General features: G+C 37.5%; 1 protein-coding gene across 5 annotated transcripts in view; it reads left to right on the plus strand.

Moving 5' to 3' along the window:
- Positions 1-19996, plus strand: part of VEPH1 (ventricular zone expressed PH domain containing 1) — a 242511-nt gene that overhangs the window by 108208 nt on the left and 114307 nt on the right. For all 5 annotated transcript variants that reach the window (XM_042955580.1, XM_042955578.1, XM_042955577.1 and 2 more), the window contains exons 7-8: positions 15241-15450; positions 16259-16656. In XM_042955580.1, the coding sequence (XP_042811514.1) occupies positions 15241-15450; positions 16259-16656 (608 nt within the window). The remainder of the gene's footprint in view (positions 1-15240; positions 15451-16258; positions 16657-19996) is intronic.

The following is a 19996-nucleotide window of genomic DNA, read 5'->3' on the forward strand; positions in this document are numbered from 1 at the left end:
TTATCACCAATGCCATTATATGTATTACTTATCCCTGGGGTAGATTCAGATGCAGCCTGAACCACACACCTACAGAGAGGCAGGTGGGAAAGCCATGTGAAGTGGGTGCAGTCTGGAAGCAGATACTTTGTGCTGGGGTTTACTAGTTGACCTTCAGTAAGTTACTGAACTTCTCTGTGCCTAAGCTTCTCCATCTGTAAATGGAGGAAGTAGCAGGATTTGACCCACTGGATTATGTAAGAAGTAATACATGTAGCAGACCTGAACAGTGAGTGGCTCATGCATAGAAAGCCCTCAGTAAATATTAACTATTGGCATCAGTACTGTCTTCCAGGTGGGCACTATAGTAGGTGCTTTCACTTAACATGTCCCTTATACCAGAGCTGCTAAAAGTGTAGCTCATGAACCAACACCAGTCTGCAAACATTTTTACTAGCCTGTGATGAGGTTATTGCAGAAACTGAAAATAAGAGTTTAGCCATTTGACATTGCTGCAATATCCAAACGGATGATCAGTGGGCTTATACTCAGTTCTTTGTCTTATTCGCTTTATTTCTCTGGTCATTTATTTTTATCATATTTCACAAAAATATTGCTCTGTGACATATGAAAATTAAAAAAGCTAAAAGCTGGTTCTCTTCCACAGGTCATTTGAAAAGCATTGCATTAGATCCTCGATGTAGCTAAACCCAGGCAGAGCTTAGAACTCTCTTCAGTGACTAATATTTTGCTCTCCAAACTTTCCTTTGGGACTTAAAGAAAGACATTTAATAAATGAGAGAGAATGAACACAACACTTCAGCGATGATTGAGATCGACGATTGTGGGATAGCTCAGCCTAAGAAAAATAGTTCTTAATGGTGTTCAGCTTTACCATCAGGCAAAAGGTGGACTTTTTATTAGGTTGAAGGCTGTTGGCTAGACTTTGATATAGGTTGGCAGGAATTGAATCACAGGATTTTGTTTTGTGTAGTGTTCTGTCCCCAACTCAGTCATTGGTGTGTTTTGACTGACTTTACCCCCCTCTCCCATTTCTAGGTAGCTATACATTTCTACCTATTAAAAATGGGGTAAGATATCATATTTGGGGTGGAAACTATGATAGCATGTATCAAGAAGGAAAACAACCATTATTTTTTTCTTCCAGTGTCAAAAGCTGGCAAGTGACAATGTATCAACTTTTTTCTTCTCCTGTGATTTCATTTTCATGGTAGATAACCTCTCTTTAATCCTTTTACCTGCTCTCATCCCTAGACAGTAATGTTAGCCCAGAAAAAAAGGAGCATGTTGTTTTTACAGTTCTTACCCTTGATTCAAAGCATTCTAATGACATTACTACTTTACATTTTTATATTCCTTTATACTTAACAGAGTGCTTTTGTGACTTGGGCCACATTCAGGTGCCAATTCATTAAGATCCAGCTGTCTTCTGTTAAGGCTGCTATTCATCTGACCTGCCCATTCTAGTCTCAGGACTCCTGACTAAAGAGTTAAGGCACATCTGAACCACCAGTCAGTGGCAAAACTGACAAGGTACCTTTACCTCAGAATCACAGGGGCTTTGCACTTTTTGCTCATGCTCTTTCCATATCCCACTCTCTCTCATCCTGGCTGAATGAAAAGTGAGCAAATAAATGCCTGAACATCTGCATTAGAGAAGCCACTTCCTCATATGAGAGCTTTTAACTTTTATTCTAACGATTGGGAACTTTCTGTCTACAATTGCTCAGAATTTATACTTACAGCACAGAGGGTTTTTTGTTGTTGTTTTGTTTTGTTTTGTTTTTAAACTACTTCTGCATCTCAGTAGCAAGGGCAACTATCCTTTAGGATAATACAGAAGTAAAAGCATTGTATAGTCCCCCTGGCTCTGAGCAGGAGACACTCATCTTCCAAGTTTGGTATCACCTACACAAGCTGTCTTCCTCTGGTGTCACATGTCCACACGGGGCAGCAGCCACCCAGGGTTTTACCATTTGATTTTTTTCATGTCCATTCTGTATGGGCTACATTGTCAAATCCAATGTATAATGCTTTCAGCAATCTGATGATGCTCTGTCACTAATTCCATCTTTATATGACAAGAATGAGACTTAGATTTCTAAAAAGATTTGCTACATCACTAATAAACAGGAGATTGGAGTCGTGAAACTTCCCTGTAAGGCTATGTTCAGTTCATTTCCCCACAACCATCTCCTTTTGAGAACCCTTTAAAAAGTCTTGTGTGAATGAAATAAACCATGGAATCATTTCATTTTAGGCAAAGTTGTATCAGTGGCATGACTGGCTCCCATATAACCAGGCATCTAGTGGACTCTGCATTTGCCCATTCAGTCAGAGGCCAAATTGAGTACCAAGACCTAGACTTATCACCGTCCTTTCCCTTAGTATTTGAGTGTGACTGTTCCAGAACTGTTACCTATTATAGTCCCAAAACAGATGACAGCACTGTGGTGCTGGGGGATCCTCTGTCATTCTTATGATGACCGATGAGCCAAGAAATTGCTAAAGAGTAAAGAACATAACATCCTAAGAATTTAGGACTCCAATGTGGATTTGATCCATTATGTTCTTCTACTTGTCCTCTAACAGAATTAACTTTGCAGGAGTACATAATCTGGACATGGGATCACAAGCCAAGATTGTCAAACATTAATTAATACTACTTTCCTTTGACTTAAGGATCCAGGAAGTGCAGCTGCCAGTCTCTCCACCTCTGCCAGCTTCATAGTCCCATCTTGAGGTACAGTGAGAGCAGTGAGCTAGCTGCCCAAGGGCTAATTTGTTTCCAAGGGAAGTCCAGCTCTCACAAGAGGGGGGTAATTAGGCCTCCCCCTGAGCATCCCTAGAGGTACTTTTAAAAACTTTACTTTGGCAACAAGACCAGAAACTGTTCAGACTGGAAATCATCTGAGCCTCTTGTAATATGGCATGTTGAGTTAAAGCCAAGTTAATATCTAGCGGATTATAGAACTCTGACAAAGATTTCTGTGAAGTTACCTCTGGAGTTAAAAGTGACAAATGGAAGAGAAATAACAACCCCCTGCATGAGCCCAACCCACTGGTCCCCAGCAAGTAAACACACACAGGACAAATGGCTCCACCAGTGTTGTTTGTATTTGTGATGCATTTCCTTGCTCTCCGAGGAAAGCAGAGTTTATCTCCAGAAAAGGGTTTTAGTTTTGAACAAATTCTCTCCTTTTTACAACAAATTAAAAACTAGAAGAAGTGAAGGGGCAGTGAATGTTTATTATAAATTCTAACTTCTACCTACCATTTCCTGACCTTCTAACCTGTTGGAACGAACACTGATCCTAACTCCCTGACAGCAAAATACTATGACAAAACCCAGTTGGATCGATGGCCAGTGACAAAAAGTTCTCTTTGGTCCATCTTGTGGCTTCGGCTGCTTTGGTAACTCTTCATTACCATCCCTGTCCCCTAACTCCTGTGTTATGCAAATCTCCAAATCATAAAAACAAGGAAGATTGTGTATAAGAGAAACTCTTTGTGGTGAGAATTCCACTTATCAGAAATGTTCACCAGCTTCAAATGAAGATATCACTTCTCTGACCCATTTTATTATTTCTTCACTCTTCTTATCTGGCCTTTTGCAAATCCCTCATTTTACTCCTACTCTTGCTCCCTGCTTCTCTACATTTGATATTTAGCAAATGACATTGCCCCACCTCCAACCCCCTATAGGCCAGGGGAAGTGGCCAGTGCCTCATGGACATCTGGTGGAATTCAGGAAGTTTTTGACGTGCAAAGAGTAGGCTGGCTTTAGAAACCAAGGTGGTCTTAGTTCATTTATTCCACAAACATTTCAGGTACCTGTGTGTGTGTGTCAAGTACTATTTCAGATACAAGAGAACAAAGATGAACAGTACAGGTCCCTGCCCACCAAGCAGTAGCGATTTACCCCAGGATAGGGTTGCCAGATTTAACAAATAGGACACCCAGTTGAATTTCAGATAAAGAACAAATAATTTTTTAGTATAAATATAATCATTTTAGTATAGTAGAATACACTTTTAGTATGTCCCACTAGAAGTATACCTATACTTAAAAAAATATTTGTTGCTGATCTGGAATTCAAATTTGGCTGGGTATCCTGTATTTCATTGGACAACCCTACCCTAGAGGCACTGGACTTGCCCCTCTTAGGGCCAGTGGATGTCTAGGGACAACCCATAACTTCTCTTGTGCCCAAAGTCCCCTCTGAGGGATGTGACAAGGCAATCTGAAAATGAAAGAAGGCATGCTCCCAGCTATTAGAGGTCTGACTCACTCAGGCCATGGCTTCATAGCCAACACTTGGTAACTAGAGACAGGGGCAGGGAAAGGGAGCTGAGTGTCCTCTCCTAAAGTCTGAACAGTAGTTCCCTCCAGGATATGGAATATTGGTCTGCCTGTGTCTAGACCACTGATACTTTCTCTATATATTAACACAAGAAAGACAGGGCAGATGAAGTTTCTAAAGGAATAGTAATAATAATTATTTTTATTAATAATAATAATAAATTAATAATGACAGTAATACTAATAATAAAATCTAACATCTACTGAGCAGTGTATCCTCTGTCAGAAGCAATGCTTCACATTGATTCTGTTGTTTCATCTTTGCAACGACACTTGAGTAAAGTACAGTTGTTTTTCCTATTGTATAGGGACATTGATATAAAGAGTACAAAAAATAAAATAAAGATCTCTGCAAGTATTATTTTAAAAAGCCAGAAACTGATCTAGTAAAATTATCTAGGGAGATTTACTATAATCATATGAAGTTTGAAGTTTTTTTGGAAGAAAATGCTATTGCTTAACTCTTATTATAACCCAGAGCTTTATGTAGAAAGAAAACAAAAACCCTAGTGAATTTGTGGGAAACTTCCTTTAACAAGTCATATGTCTTAAGATTTAAAAATCTGCATATTGTTCAATATCTGATGTATGCATATTGGGTATACTTCATGCCTTAAAGTTTTATAAGGTTTAATAAGCCAAGCTATAGAAATTTCTGAAATAAAGTACAAATATAAAGGTATCTTTCACTCATGAAATGTGATTAGAATCCAAGGAATCAGAGAAATACTTTAGTTTGGTGACTATACATGGACTATCATGGATAGAAAATAAATACTTGCTCCTCAAATTTCTCATTTTGAGACGGTCATTGATTATTTTATTTATTTATTTAAATGTTTAATTCTATTCTAGTTAACATACAGTGTTATGTTAGTTTCAGATATACAATATATTGATTCAACAATTCCATACATGACCCCATTCTCATCATGACAAGTACACTCCTTAATCCCCATCACCTATTTCACCCATACCCTACCCACCTCCCCTCTGTTAACCCTCAGTTTGTTCTCTGTAATTAATTGATTCTCTATATATGATTGGTTTCTCTCTCCCTCTCATTTTTTCCCCTTTGCTTGTTTTTGTTTCTTACATTCCACATATGAGGGAAATCATATGGTATTTGTCTTACTCTGACTGTTATATTTCACTTTGCATTATACTCTCTAATCAATCCATGTTGCTAAAAATGGCAAGACTTCATTCTTTTATATGGCTGAATAATATTCCCTTGTGTGTGTGTGTGTGTGTGTGTGTGTGTGTGTGTGTGTGTGTGTGTCTGTACCACCTTTTTATCTACTCATCTATCAATGGACACTTGGGCTGCTTCCATATTTTGGCTATTATAAATAATGCTGCAATAAACATAAGGGTGCATATATCTTTCTGAGTTCATGTTTTTGTATTCTTTGGGTAAATATACAATAGTGGAATTACTGAATCATAAGGTAGTTCTATTTTTAATTATTTAAGGAACTTCCAAATTGTTTTCCACAGTGGCTGCATTCCCACCAACAGTGCAAGAAGGTTCCTTTTCCACCATATCTTCACCAAAACTTGTTTCTTATCTTATTGATTTTAGCCATTCTGATAGGTGTGAGATGATATCTCATTGTGGTTTTGATTTATATTTCCCTAATAATGAATGATGTTGAGTATCTTCATATGTTTGTTGACCATCTGGCTGTCTTCTTTGGAGAAATGTCTATTCATGTTCTGCCCATTTTTAATTGGATTATTTGGTGTTGAGTTCTATAAGTCCTTTATATATTTATCAGATACGTCATTTGCGAATATCTTCTCTCTCATTTGGTAGCTTGCTTTTAGTTTTGTTGATTATTTCTTTGGCTATGCAGAAGCTTTTTATTTTGATGTAGTTCTAATAGTTAATTTTTGCTTTTGATCCTCTTGCCTTAGGAGACATATTTAGAAAAATGTTGGTATAGCCAATGTCAGAGACATTATTGCCTGTGTTTTCTTCTAGGATTGTTATGGCTTTCAGGTCTCACATTTAAATCTTTAATCCATTTTGAGTTTATTTTTTTGTATGATGTGAGAAAGTGGTCCAGTTTCATTTTTTTGCATGTGGCTGTCCAGTTTGTTGAAGAGACTCTCTTTTTTCCCATTGGATATTCTTTCCTACTTTGTCAAATATTAATTGACCATATAATCATGAGTTTCATTCTGTGAAATCCTTCCTCTGTTCCACTGATCTATGTGTCTATTTTGGGGCCAACACCATACTGTTCTGATTGCTACAGCTTTGTAGTATATCTTGAAACCTGGGATTGTGATACCTCCAGTTTTGTTCTTTTTCAAGATTGATTTGATTATTCAGGGTTTTTGTGGTTCCATACCAATTTTAGGATTATTTGTTCTAGTTCTGTGAAAAATACTATTGTATTTTGATAAGGATGGCATTAAATCTGTAAATTGCTTTGGGTAGTATGGACATTTCAACAATATTTGTTCTTTCAATCCATGAGTATAGAATGTCTATCCATTTGTTTGTGTCATCTTTAATTTCTTTCATTGGTATTTCATTTTTTTCAGAGTATAGGTCTTTCACCTCCTTGGTTGGGTTTATTCCCACATATTTCATTGTTTTGGCACAATTATATTAGGATTATTTTTTTAATTTCTCTTTCTTCTACTTCATTATTGCTGTATAGAAATGCAACTTATTTCTGCATATTGATTTTGTATCCTGTGACTTTATCAAAGTCATTTATCAGTTCTAGTAGACTTTTTTTTTTTTGGTGGTGTTGTTTGAATTTTTTATATATAGTATCATGTCATCTGTAAATAGTGAATGTCTTACTTCTTCCTTACCAATTTGTGTGCCTTTTATTTCTTTATCTTGTCTAATTGCTGTGGCTAAAATTTCCAGTATAGAAGTAAGGAGAGTGGACTATCCTTGTGTTATTCCTGATCTTAGGGGAGGAGCTCTCAGTGTTTCACCATTGGGTATGATGTTTGCTGTGGGGCTTTCATACATGGTCTTTAATATGTTGAGGTATATTCCCTCTAAACCTATTTTATGGAAGGTTTTTATCATGAATAAATGTTGTAGGTTGTCAAATGTTTTTTTTTTGTATCTATTGAAATGATCATATAGTTTTTATTCTTTCTCCTGATGATGTGATGTATCCCTTTGACTGATTTATGAATACTGAACCACCTTTGTGTCTCAGGAATAAATCCCACTTGAAGGTAGTGCATGGTTTTTTTAATGTATTGTTGGATTCAGTTTGCTAGTATTTTTTTGAGGATTTTTGCATCTATGTTCATGAGAGATATTTGCCTGAAGTTCTCTTTTTTTGTGTGATATCCTTATCTGGCTTTGGAATCAGGGTGATAATGATCTCCTGGAATGAATTTGGAAATTTTCCTTCTTCTATTTTTTTGGAATAGTTTGAGAAGAATAGGTATTAACTCATCTTTAAATATTTGGTACAATTCACCTGTGAAGCCATCTGGTCCTGGACTTTTGTTTGTTGGGAGTTTATTGATTACTGATTCCATCTCATTATTAAAAATGGGTCTGCTTACATTTTCTATTTTTTTCTGTTCAGTTTTGAAGATTATATGTTTTTGGGAATTTATCCATTTCTTCTATATTGTCCAATTTGTTGGCCTAAATTTTTCATAATATTCTCTTACAATCCTTTGTATTTCTGTGGTGTCACTCATTATTTTTCCTCTTTCATTTCTCATTGTTTGAGTCACCTCACTCTCTGTCTTTCTCCCTCTCTCTCTTTATGAGTCTGGCTAAAAGTTTATCAATTTTGTTGCTCTTTTCAAAGAACCTGTTCTACTACTTTTTGTTTTGCTTTGTTTTAGTTTCTATTTCATTTGTTTCTCTTCTAATCTTTATTATTTCCTTCCTTTTACTGGTTTTGGGTTTTGTTTGTTCATCTTTATCTAGCTCCTTTAGGGGTATGAGTAGGTTGTTCATTTGAGTTTTTCTTGCTTCTTGAGGTAGGCCTGTATTGCCACAAACTTCCCTCTTAGAACAGCTTTTGCTTTTGCAAAGATTTTAGACCATTGTGTTTTTTATTTTCATTTGTCTCCATATTTTTAAATTTTTCTTGTTGACTTCTTGGTTGATTCATTCATTGTTTAGGAGCACGTTATTTAACCTCCATGTATTTGTATTATTTCCAGATTTTTTTCTTGTTGATTTCTAGTTTCATACTGTTGTTTTAAAAAAAAGGTATGCATGATTTCAATCTATTTGAATTTGTTGAGGCTTCTTTTGTGGCCTAATATATGATCTTCTGGAGAATGTTCCCTGTGCACTTGAAAAGAATGTGTGTTCTGCTGTTTTAGGATGGAATATTCTGAATATATCAGTTAGATCCAACTGGTCCAATGTGACATTCAAAGCCACTGTGTTCTTGTTGGTTTTCTGTTTGCATGATCTGTCCATCAGTGTAAGTGGGGTGTTAAAGTCCCCTACGATTATTGCATTACTATCAATGACTTTCTTTATGTTTGCTATTAGCTGCTTTATGTATTCAGGTTCCTCCATATTGGGTACATAAATATTTACAATTGTTATATCTTCTTGTTGGATTGTTCCCTTATTATTATATAGTGTCCTTCTTTGTCTCTTATTACAGTCTTTGTTTTAAAGTCTACTTTGTATGATATAAGTATTGCTACTCTGGCTTTCTTTCAACTTCAATTTGCATGATAAATGCTATTCAGTCCCTTCATGTTCAATCTGCATATGTCTTTAGGTCTTAAGTAAGTTTCCTGTAGGCAGCATATAGATGGGTCTTGTTTATTTATCCAATCCGTCACTCTATGTCTTTTGGTTGGGGCATTTAGTCCATTTATATTCAAAGTAATTATTGATATGAATGTACTTATTGCCATTTTGTTACTCGTGTTTTGGTTGTTTTTGTAGTTTTTCTCTGTCCTTTCTACTCTTCCTCTCCTCTCTTATGGTTTGCTGACTTTCTTTAGTGATACACTTTGATTCCTTGGTCCTTTTTTTGTAGATTTATCACTGGTTTTTGATTTGTGGATACTAATAAGTTTCCCTATAACATCTTATACACATAGCAGTCTATATTAAATTGATGGTCATGTAAGTTTGAAACCATTTGTACTCCTCTATCCCCATGTTTTAGGTATATGATATCAAATTTTATGACCTTTTATTTTGTGAATTGCTTCACTGATTTTTATAGATATAATTAATTTTACTGGTTTTGTCCTTCCTACTCTTCTTAGTCCTATTTATGTCTTTCCTTTCCACTCAAAGGGTCTGCTTTAACATTTCTTGTCAGGCTGGTTTAGTGGTCATGAATTCCTTTAACTTTTGTTTGTCTGGGAAACATTTATTTAGGTTTACTTCTTTATTTTGAGAGAGAAGGAGAGCACAAGTGGGGAAGGGAAGAGAGAGGGAGAGAGAGAATCCCAAGCAGACTCTGCACTGTCAGCATGGATCCTGATGTGGGGCTTGAACTCACAAACCATGAGATCATGACCTGAGGCAAAATCAAGAGCTAGATGCTTAACCGACTGAGCCACCCAGGCACCCGTGTCTGGGAAACTCTTAATTTCTCTTTCTATTTTGAATGATATCTTTGCTGGATAGAGTATTCTCAATTGCAGATTTTTTTTTTTCCTTTCAGCACTTTGAATGTATCATGCCATTTCCTTCCAGCCCTCAAAGTTTCTGCTGAAAAATTAACTGACAGCCTTATAGGGTTTCCCTTGTAACTTTTCTTTCTTCTTGCTGCTTTTAAAATTCTCACTTTATCACAACTCTGCTATTTTATTACTATAAGTCTTTGTGTGGATCTCCTTGGGTTGGTTTTGTTGGGAGTTCTCTGTGCCTCCTGGCTCTGGATTTCTGGGTTTTTTCCCCAGATTTGGGAAATTTTCAGCTATTATTTCTTCAAATAAATTTTCTGCCCCCTTTTTAATCTCTTCTTCTTCTGGGATCCCTATAATGCAAATGTTACCACATTTGATGGTGTTGTGGAGTTCTCTAAGTCTTTTTTTTCGTTTGTTTTTTTTTTCTCTCTCTTCTCAGCTTGACTACTTTCTATTACTCTGTCCTCCTAGTTGCTGATCTGTTCTTCTGATTACTATTTATTCTATCTAGTGTATTTTTATTTTCAATTATTGAGTTCTTCATCCTATTGGTTCTTTCATATGTTTTCTATGTCTTTGTTAAAGGGTCCTCCACTCTTTTTCAAGTCCAATGAATATCTTTATGACCATTACTTCACATTCTCTGTCTGGCATATTACTTATCTCTCTTTCATTTAGCTCTCTTGCTGTGACTTTGTCTGTTTTTTCATTAAAGACATATTGCCTTGTCTTCTCATTTTGTCTAACTCCGTGTCTCTCTCTATGTGTTAGGAAAGTTAGTTTCATTTCCTGATCTTAAAAGTAGTGGCCTTTCAAGTCCACTTGACTTGAAGAAGAAGAAGTCCTGCAGTACCCTGCAGTACAATGTCCCCTGTTCACCAGAACCTGTTGTTTCAGGAGTGTCTCCTATGTGTATTGCATGCACACTACTGTTTTTGCTGAGCCCCTTTTGCCTTCAGCTCTGTCGTTTGCACTGGCTTTCTTTGCCCATTGTGGGCAGGGTTTGGTCCCTGTGTTGTTGTTTGGTCAGTTTGGGTCTGCCTTGATCTTGAGTTGAGTCAGACCAGGAATTTGCCAGAGATGCAGTAGCATTGATCAGTAACGTGCTTTCCCTGTGTTGTCCCCTGAGAAGGTTTAGTTTGTGGCTGGGGCCTGTATTCAGACCTGATGGCCGCCCCTAGCCCACGGGGGGCATGTCTACAGGAGAATGTGTGGACAGAGCTTATGGTGTTAGCATGGTTTGTGCAGGTGTGTCATGGGAGGAGACCTTGATCTGCTTTAGGAAACTGGAGCAGAGCCAGAGGAGGCATGTCTTCAAGAGAAGGCAGGGGTGGGGCATGCTGTTAGCATGTTAGGTGGAAAGTGTTCCATGATGTGCTGTTCCCTCAGATGTCCGTGTGTGTAGGCTGGGGGTCGGGGGAGGTGGGGGATGTTGCTTGCCATCTCCTCTTTTCCTGGAAAAGTCTCCTAAAGACGTCTGACCCTCCAGCACATGCTGAGATTAGGAAATAAACCTTCCTATATATCCCAACCATGTTTCAAACTGCTATTTCTATGCTGTATCTCTGCAGAGCTGTTTGTTGTCCTATCTCTTTAAGGACAGTAACTCAGTTTCTTCTTGCCCTCTGGTTCTCCCAGAGTGGAGCCTACTGAATTTTAAAGTTCCAGATGTTAATCTCCTATTGTAAGAGCTCACAAAATTTGTCCCCTGTGGTTTCCAAAACAACATGTTATAGGAATTCATCTTACCTGTGTGGGTTCCCCATGCCTGAGGTGCTTGGTGTGAGGGTTTGTTTCTCTCCTCTCTTCATACCTGTGGTGCCTCTTCCTCTGTGGACAGTCCTGTGGGTCCATTATCTTCCACTATGTCTCTACCCTTTCTACCCTCTTCAATGTGGCCTCTTCTCTTCATTTAGCTGTGGAGAGTCTGTTCTGCCAGTCTTCAGGTCATTTTCTGAGTTGTTTACACTGATGTGGGTGTCATTTAATTGTATCCTTGTGATGAGGTGAGCTTAGGATCGTCCTACCCCACCATCTTCCCCAGAAGTCCCATTGGATCTTTGAAAATTAGCCTTGGTAATTATCATGGTTTGTAAGTTACCATCCAGTGATAGTACCATCTTTGTTTCATTTGTAATAGGAGTATAAAGTCCATCTTTTAGAATCATCTGGCTGGAACATGTCAAAACCTCCCATCTGTGACGGGTAGCCAGTATCATATGTATCATAAAGGGAAACATGTTCATGATTATTCCCTTTATTCCCATGTACTGATTCTTCAAATCTACTCATGTATATTTCAGTGAAGCATGATGTGGATAATAAATTTTGCATTCTGTATGCAAAACCAAGGAAGCCTATAAAAACTACACAAATATGTATTTAAGTTTTCTCAGCAATAGCCTATTAGACAATAAACAATATCTTGGTTACTTAAGGGATAATCTACGTGCTTTCCCAGTGGCACCATTTACATTTGTCCCTGAGCTGGATTAAAGGGTAATTATAAAAACTGTGGGCCCAAAACTATGAACCCTCCCTCAAAGCCAGTACTCCTCTATGGGCCAGCCAGAAAAGCTTCCAAACAATCTTCCTCAGTACCCACCATACATATGACCCCAGAATGGGTGGAATGTAATTGAAAAAAATCTGTCACCATCCCTATCATGTTGGTTTTCCCTAAAAAGCAGTGCCGTTAAAAAACAAACAGAACAACAAAACAAAAACAAAAACAAAAAAAAACAAATTGTATTTTCTCACCCTCACCTACATACTATGCCAGGTTTACTTTGGCTTTTAGGGGGAAATAGCCATATGTTTGAAAAAGCTATGATTGTTTTGTATGCTTGAGGCCCTTTTCATTAACCTCCAGGAAAAATGATAAAGAGGGCCAAGTAAATATACATAGACAAACCAACAGAATCATTAAGCCATCTTGATGAATGGATTTCTAGAGATTATTAACCTTTATGTTTATTAATAACCTCACATGATAGGATTGATAGTGATTGTTAAATAGAAAGTAAAGTAGCTTTAGGACGTCTAAGGCAGATCAAGGAAAATAACACATACTACTTCTCTGTAATCATTCAGCACCTTGGTGAGCATCAGTGAGCTATTTCTGCAGCTTATCAGTAGGCTTCCACTCTGTTTAAGGCACATATTAGTCCTTAGAAGGGTTCCAAAGTTATTCCACAAATAACCCCTGCGTTAAAGGAGGTAATTTTAATGAGTCACAGAGTATTTTCACAAATGCTGCTATAAAAAAAAATAGTTGGGGGCACCTGGGTGGCTCAGTCGGATGGGCGTCCAACTTAGGCTCAGGTCATGATCTCCCAGTACGTGAGTTCTAGTCCCGCGTCGGGCTCTGTGCTGACAGCTTAGAGCCTGGAACCTGCTTCAGATTCTGTGTCTCCCCCTCTCTCTTTTCCCTTCCTCTGCCTGTGCACGCTCTCACTCTCTCTCTTAAAAATAAATAAACCTTAAAAAAAGATTAATTGGAACTATTAATATCATTCATGGAAAATGTCTTTCCTCCAACATATTAAAATTCAGAAAGAATTTTCTTATTTCATAACATAAAAGGGTTACAGTGATAGCCATAAAATTAACAAAACCATGACTTTACACAGTCCATTGAAATGTTCTTATTCTGTCAATTTCATTGCAAACAAATCAGCGCATCAGAGTTTTCTAAAAAATGTCTGGCATGAATTTCATATGAAAGCCATGCTTTTGTAGAGCTGGATAAGAATATGGTAGATAACCATAAAAACTTCTTTTTATTCTCTGATTTCTTCCAAAACTCTCCTTCTAATGTAAAATTGATATAAGTACCAATATTTATAAACTTCTGGCAGAAGAAGTTATAGAAGCAATTTCAAAGATCCGTGTTCATTGTTCACCTGGAAGTAATGTAACATTGTGTGTCAACTATACTCAAATAAAAAACAAAAATTTAAACAAAGAGAAGGAAGTTTATTTTTTTAATTTTAGTGTTCTTATTTTATTTTTGAGAGACAGAGGGAGAGAGAGACAGAGTGTGAGCATGGGAGGGGCAGAGAGGGAGACACAGAATCTGAAGCAGGCCCTAGGCTCCGAGCTGTCAGCACAGAGCCAGTGCAGGGCTCAAACTCATGAACTGTGAGATCATGACCTGAGCCGAAGTTGGACGCTTAACTGACTGAGCCACTGAGGTGCCCCAAGAGAAGGAAGTTTAACACACAGATCACTCCACTGTTGGCAACAACAAAGAGCCCTAGAGTGTAAATATCAGTGCAGGCAAAATTGAGCAAAGGGTTCAGATGACACATAGAGTGATCTGTGGTGTTAGGGCTACAGAAGGATAATTGGAAGCTGAAGAAGATCTGTATGGTTGCATGAAGAAAGCCTCCTACTCACACCACTCCCACAGCAGGCCACGTACCTGCCAGGACATGATGGTTGTATAGTTCAAGGGCTTGCAGATGGCCACATAGCAGCCATAGGCCATCATACTAAGTAGGATGACCTCAGCAGCTCCAAAGACATGTTCTCCAAAGACTTAGGTCATGTACCCCTTGAATAGGATGGTCTTTTCATAGAGTGAATCTACAATCAGTTTAGGGGTGTTTATAGAGGAATAGCCAGCATCAATAAAAAAAGAGATAGGCCAGGAAAAGGTACATGGGAGACCCCACTGGTGGGCTGGCAGTGATGGTGACCATAATGAGCATATTTCCTACCACAGAAATGATGTGGGTGACAGAAACTAGAACAAATATAATTTTCTTTAAGAAAAAAAAAAGGTGGGGGCACCTGGCTGGTTCAGTCAGTGGAGCATGCAACTCTTGATCTTGGGGTTGTAAGTTCAAGCCCCACATTGGGTATAGAATTTACTTAAAAATAAAATCTTAAAAACAAACCCTATATCCATTGTAGTTACTCAATAAATATTTGTTAAATGACTAATGAAAAATGTATCAGGGGCACCTGGTTGGTTTGGACAGTTAAGCATCCCACTCTTGGTTTCAGCTCAGGTCATAATCTCATGGTTTGTGAGTTCAAGCCCCGCATCAGGCTCAGTGCAGAGTCTGCTTGGGATCCTCTCTCTCTGCCCTTCCCCTGCGCGTGCTCTCTCTCTCTCTCTCTCTCTCTCAAATAAACTTAAAAGATGTATTAAATAATTTTTTCTATTTTGAACAAGAATCAGTTAAATAGAGAGTAACACTGTTCTGAGGGTATATGTGACCACATCTAATGCAATGATTTTTGGTTTTTTAGGAGAAAACCCAGCAATGAAATTGAATTCCCTGAGAAGCTGGAAGAAATCAAGTTCACTGTAGCTGAAGATGAAGACCATGAAAAGCTCCAAGTTAAAATACAGGCTTTTGAAGACAAAATAAATGCTGAGAGCAATACTCCTAGCTCTATAAGAAGATATAGTTTGGGCCAATTTTCTAAGGAAGAAAGAAAAGACATTAGATTTAACAGGTATAAATTTTGCTTGGCTGTTTTTTTTTTAAAGTATGCACTTTGTGTTTGCTGTTAGTTTTGTTATCGCATTATCACAGGGTGTTTTTTTAAATATCTTTTACCTATAGCACCCAAAGTCCCGTCTTTTCATGAATGAAATGGCATTCACAGTGCTTCTGTTATCCAAAGGAGCTTGCTATAAATACAGGGTCTCCTGGGTGGCTCAGTCAGTTGAGCAGCCAACCCAATTTCAGCTCAGGTCATGATCCCAGGGTCCTGGGCTTGATCCAGCATCAGGCATCAGGCTCCATGCTGAGTGTGGAATGGGCTTGGGATTCTCTCTCTCTCTCTCTCTGCCCCTCTACCCCATTCATGTGCTCTCTCAAAAAAAAAAAAAAAAAAAAAAAAAAGGGAGAAAACAAATGGAAAACAAACCTGTGGCTTATTTTTTAAAAATACTTTTTAAACATAAATGTTATATTGAGAATGACTATCAGAAGCTTCTCTTGTTTTCTGATGAAAAAGCAGACTCCGAAGTAGAAAAAAAGAATACAAGTGTATAAGTCCACCATTTTCCAGTTAGTTTTGCCATGAAATTGATTTTTAAATCTTTGTTTTTGGAGGTGGCCTAGATCTTCAAAGATTTGGCTTATTACATAACTTGTTGCTGGTCTATGTGTTTTATCAAATCTGTTTGTAGCACCAATTTATGGTCTCCCTTTCTAGAGGAAGTAACTTTTCCCCACTGTTATTATCCTTTCTTTTCCTTCTCAGTGGATGCTAGCTCAACTTCTTTGCCTGTCTTCGCTTTTTGTTTATATTGCAGGTCAAAGAGTTTGGCTTTGCACACTGTGCTAACAAAGAGCATGAGTTCAGATGATGGGGAAATTGTAGAGAGTGGAGACATGCCAGCTAGGATCATTCTTTCAGAAACAGATCCACTTAGCCAAGGAAACGACAAGTTGCCCTTTAAGGCAAACTCTGACAGATCACAGCTGAGAAATTCTTCAGTTTCACACCCAAGTATTATACATACAGAATCAGAGAATTTGCCAGAGACAGTTAAAGAAAACTGCCAGGAAGAAACTCCAGAAACAACTGCAAGTCCTGTAGAATACCAAGATAAGCTCTACTTGCACTTAAAGGAAAATTTCAGTAAAGTAAAGGCATATGCTGTGGAAATCGGAAAGAAGATTCCAATCCCTGATCAGTGTACCATTGAAGGTAAGTTCTTCGAACACCCTAAACTTGAGAAATTTCAACTATCACTGGGGAAGAAACAAAAAGGCTCAAATCATAAAAATTGCCATACCCTGGATTTTTTTGTAAAATAGATCATTTGAAAACGCCCTTAGGTTATTTTAATTGCTTTTTTTCCCCCCAATAAGGTCAATCATCTTTTTGATTCCTATTTGAATCTACTTAGGTACACCTAAGCTCACCGATTCTGACTTTTTCAAACCTGAAATATATTGTTCCTGATTCCCTGTCCCTAGTGTTTAGGAAAATTCTGGAAGAGGTCTGTGTTTCCCAAAGCAGGCTCTCGGGTAGAGGTGCAGCCAGAGACATTTTTTTCATCCACATAATAATGCAAGGAAGCCATGTACAGCATTGAGCCCCAGGACATTTTTCTCCCATTCATTCAATAGCACTTATGAAGCAATTACCATGCGCCAGGCACTGTACTAAAAATTCAGCTTTGTGTGAGATTCAGCTATGACCCAAACAGACACAGTCCCTGGCTTCTTGGAAATTATAGAAAGGAAAAAGTGAAATCATAGTCAGGAGATGATGTATGTCAGGAACCAGTAACAGTGTGAGCTAGTCAGAAAACAGAGAACAAAGTAAAAGATGTCAGGAACTGAGGCATCCCTTGGGTGCACAATTTAAGGAGGTGCCAAAAAAGCTCAGCAAAATTTTAAGTAAAGAAAGGATTAGTATGTCTTCCTAAGTCATATTGGAGCAGAGGCAAAAGGAATATGAAGTAATATCGATCATGTTTCCACTTACAATTTTGATATTTTGTTCATTATGAACTTTTTGTGTTAATTTTGATTTCTTAAAATATTACTTATTTTGACCACTAAATTTTCTGGTGTTTCTTAAATTTTGTGCCCTGGTACCGAAAAAGATGATAGGTTTGAGGCACAAGTGCTAAAATGGAAGAGTGCCCAGGGCAAGCTCATCCTTCTGGCAGTGGGTTGAACAGGTTTGGATATTTTGAAGGCACTATCAGGCTAATTAGATTTTTCCTGCGGTTCTTCTCACTTAACAGCCATGCTATTCCTTTCAGATTAAGACGAAGGTCCTGGACTACTTGTTGGGCATGACAGCTTTTCACAGGCGATGCCCACGTAGAAAAAGCTAGGCAGCACATCTTTCAGAAAGAAACACAGCTGAAGAATAATGAGTCCAATTCATATTCACCCACCCACTGTCATCCCCCTCAGGGGATGGTACTAGGAAGGTCCCATTTTCCATATTCTACTTTCTATCCCTTCTCCCACTCCAAATCAGAGGAAAGAATGTATTCTCATGCTAACAAAGGGAAAGGAATGTATTCTAATGCTCACAAGGACTTGGTAATGACAAATACTGTCTGTGTGTCTGTAGAATCTGACTTTTTCAGAAGTGTTTACAATAATTTATTGATTAGGAGTCTTAAAACTTTTTTAAAGAGTGACAATAAAAGCGGTATTGCTCATATTCAATATAAGTTTTGGACAATTAAGTATAGTAGGACTTGAGAATAGGTAAAGTCAATAAAACTCAATTAACACAAACTTTTTATGATTTCCCATTTCACTAATATTCTATGTATTTAATGCACAGGTTGGAGAACTTAATAGAAATGAGGTTACATGAATTTCCCAGCTTAAAAAAGGAAACCTGTAGCAAATATAAAGTTAGACACATTTCCACCTGCCAGAATAGTTTTGTTTTTTAAGTTTAGGTTAAAGCATTGAAGCTTTAGAGTGAGTTTTAATCTTGTGAAAATGTAAGGCAGTCTCGCAGTTACTTCAAGCATCCAGTTGTTAAAAACCCATGTTATTTCTTATTGCCTTGAATTATTTGAGGACTTTGAGAGTTAACTAAGTGGCTTGGGTTTTTTTTCCAAAATATTGAAGGAATCCATCATCTTTACTAAAAACAAACAAGAATCAAAAGGTATTTTCTTTTGATGTTTCCTGCCAGGAATGACCTAGAACTGAGTATGTCTATTTTTTTTTTAAGTTGACATTTTGGAATTTGTTCACATTTTTGTAACTTCCTGGAAGTTCCTGGAAAATTCCTTGCACAGAGATATGTGTGAGGGATTGAAGATTTATATGACTCACTGTAAATACATCCACTGAGAAAGGACTCGTACTGACTGCAGGGGACATGTTGTTACTATTCCAGGGATTGTGTAAACCATTCAGAAGAAAGCCAGCAGTCATCTGGCTGACACAGTTTTGCTTGCTGTCATGAGATCACTCAGCTCAGCAATATCACATTTCTTTTCTTAGAAATTTATTAAAGAAAGATTTAGGGTTAGAAACTGTGTTATGTTTAATGTGTTGTGAGTGTAAAAGAGGCATATTTGGTCTTTCTTGCTGAATAATGCAAGGCAATCAAGAAGCAAAGGGAAGGAGCATAAAAACCACTTCTACAACAGGGAGAGTTAAAAAGATAAATAACCAGCAGGAAACAAGAACAACAACAACAAAGTGTTAAGAATAATTTTAGACAGATGTCATAATGTCTATAGTATAAGAAAATGATAAAACAACCTTTAAAGAAGTTCTTTTGGTATTGTTTTGAATCATATGAAAAAAAAAAAAAAACAACTGATATCTGATTTCCTTACTCTGACCTGCAAAAACATCACTTTAATGTGGTTCAATCTAATACTTCAATAATAAACTGTGTTGAAAGAACAGGAACCTCACTAGTCACAGCACAACAGAATCCAGTATTAGGTGAGTCAAGGTCAGAGATACCATTCTTATCCATAGCCCACCATCTTATTATTGCATGATATTAATCACAGTGGGACAGGCAATGGAGTATAAATAGAGCAGCACAAATCTATCATCATGTCTGGAAAAATTGTCAAACCCCAGGTCTTATTGAGGTTGGGTCAGCAGTGTCATTTTGGATATGAAAGAGCCTGTTATTCCCAAGTCAGTAATTCTCTCCTTGGTCTTATAGGCCTCTAGTGTGGGTGCAGGTTAGCCAACCATGGAAAGTTATATATTCATATCCAGAGTGATGGTCTGACATCACTGACTGATTGTATTTATATACAAGACTGAAGGAATTTAGTTCATTAGCCAAAGGGTATTTTAAATATCTGAATCACTGGAATTCCTTTATGTGAACAAAAATAGAGGTTAAAAGAATCCAGAAATGCATGATATTGAAATAAATCCTTCAAAATCTGGCCCATCACTGGTGTTCTATAAAGGATGATATAAAAGCTTACAAGAACCCATCAACGCTGCTTTGGTTTGCTTTGAAGTATTTCCTGATGGGGTGAAAATACATCCCATCTGTAAAGCATATCAGCAAGCCTGACTTG

The sequence above is a fragment of the Panthera leo genome, chromosome C2, assembly GCF_018350215.1.
Source record: "Panthera leo isolate Ple1 chromosome C2, P.leo_Ple1_pat1.1, whole genome shotgun sequence".
NCBI lineage: Eukaryota > Metazoa > Chordata > Mammalia > Carnivora > Felidae > Panthera > Panthera leo.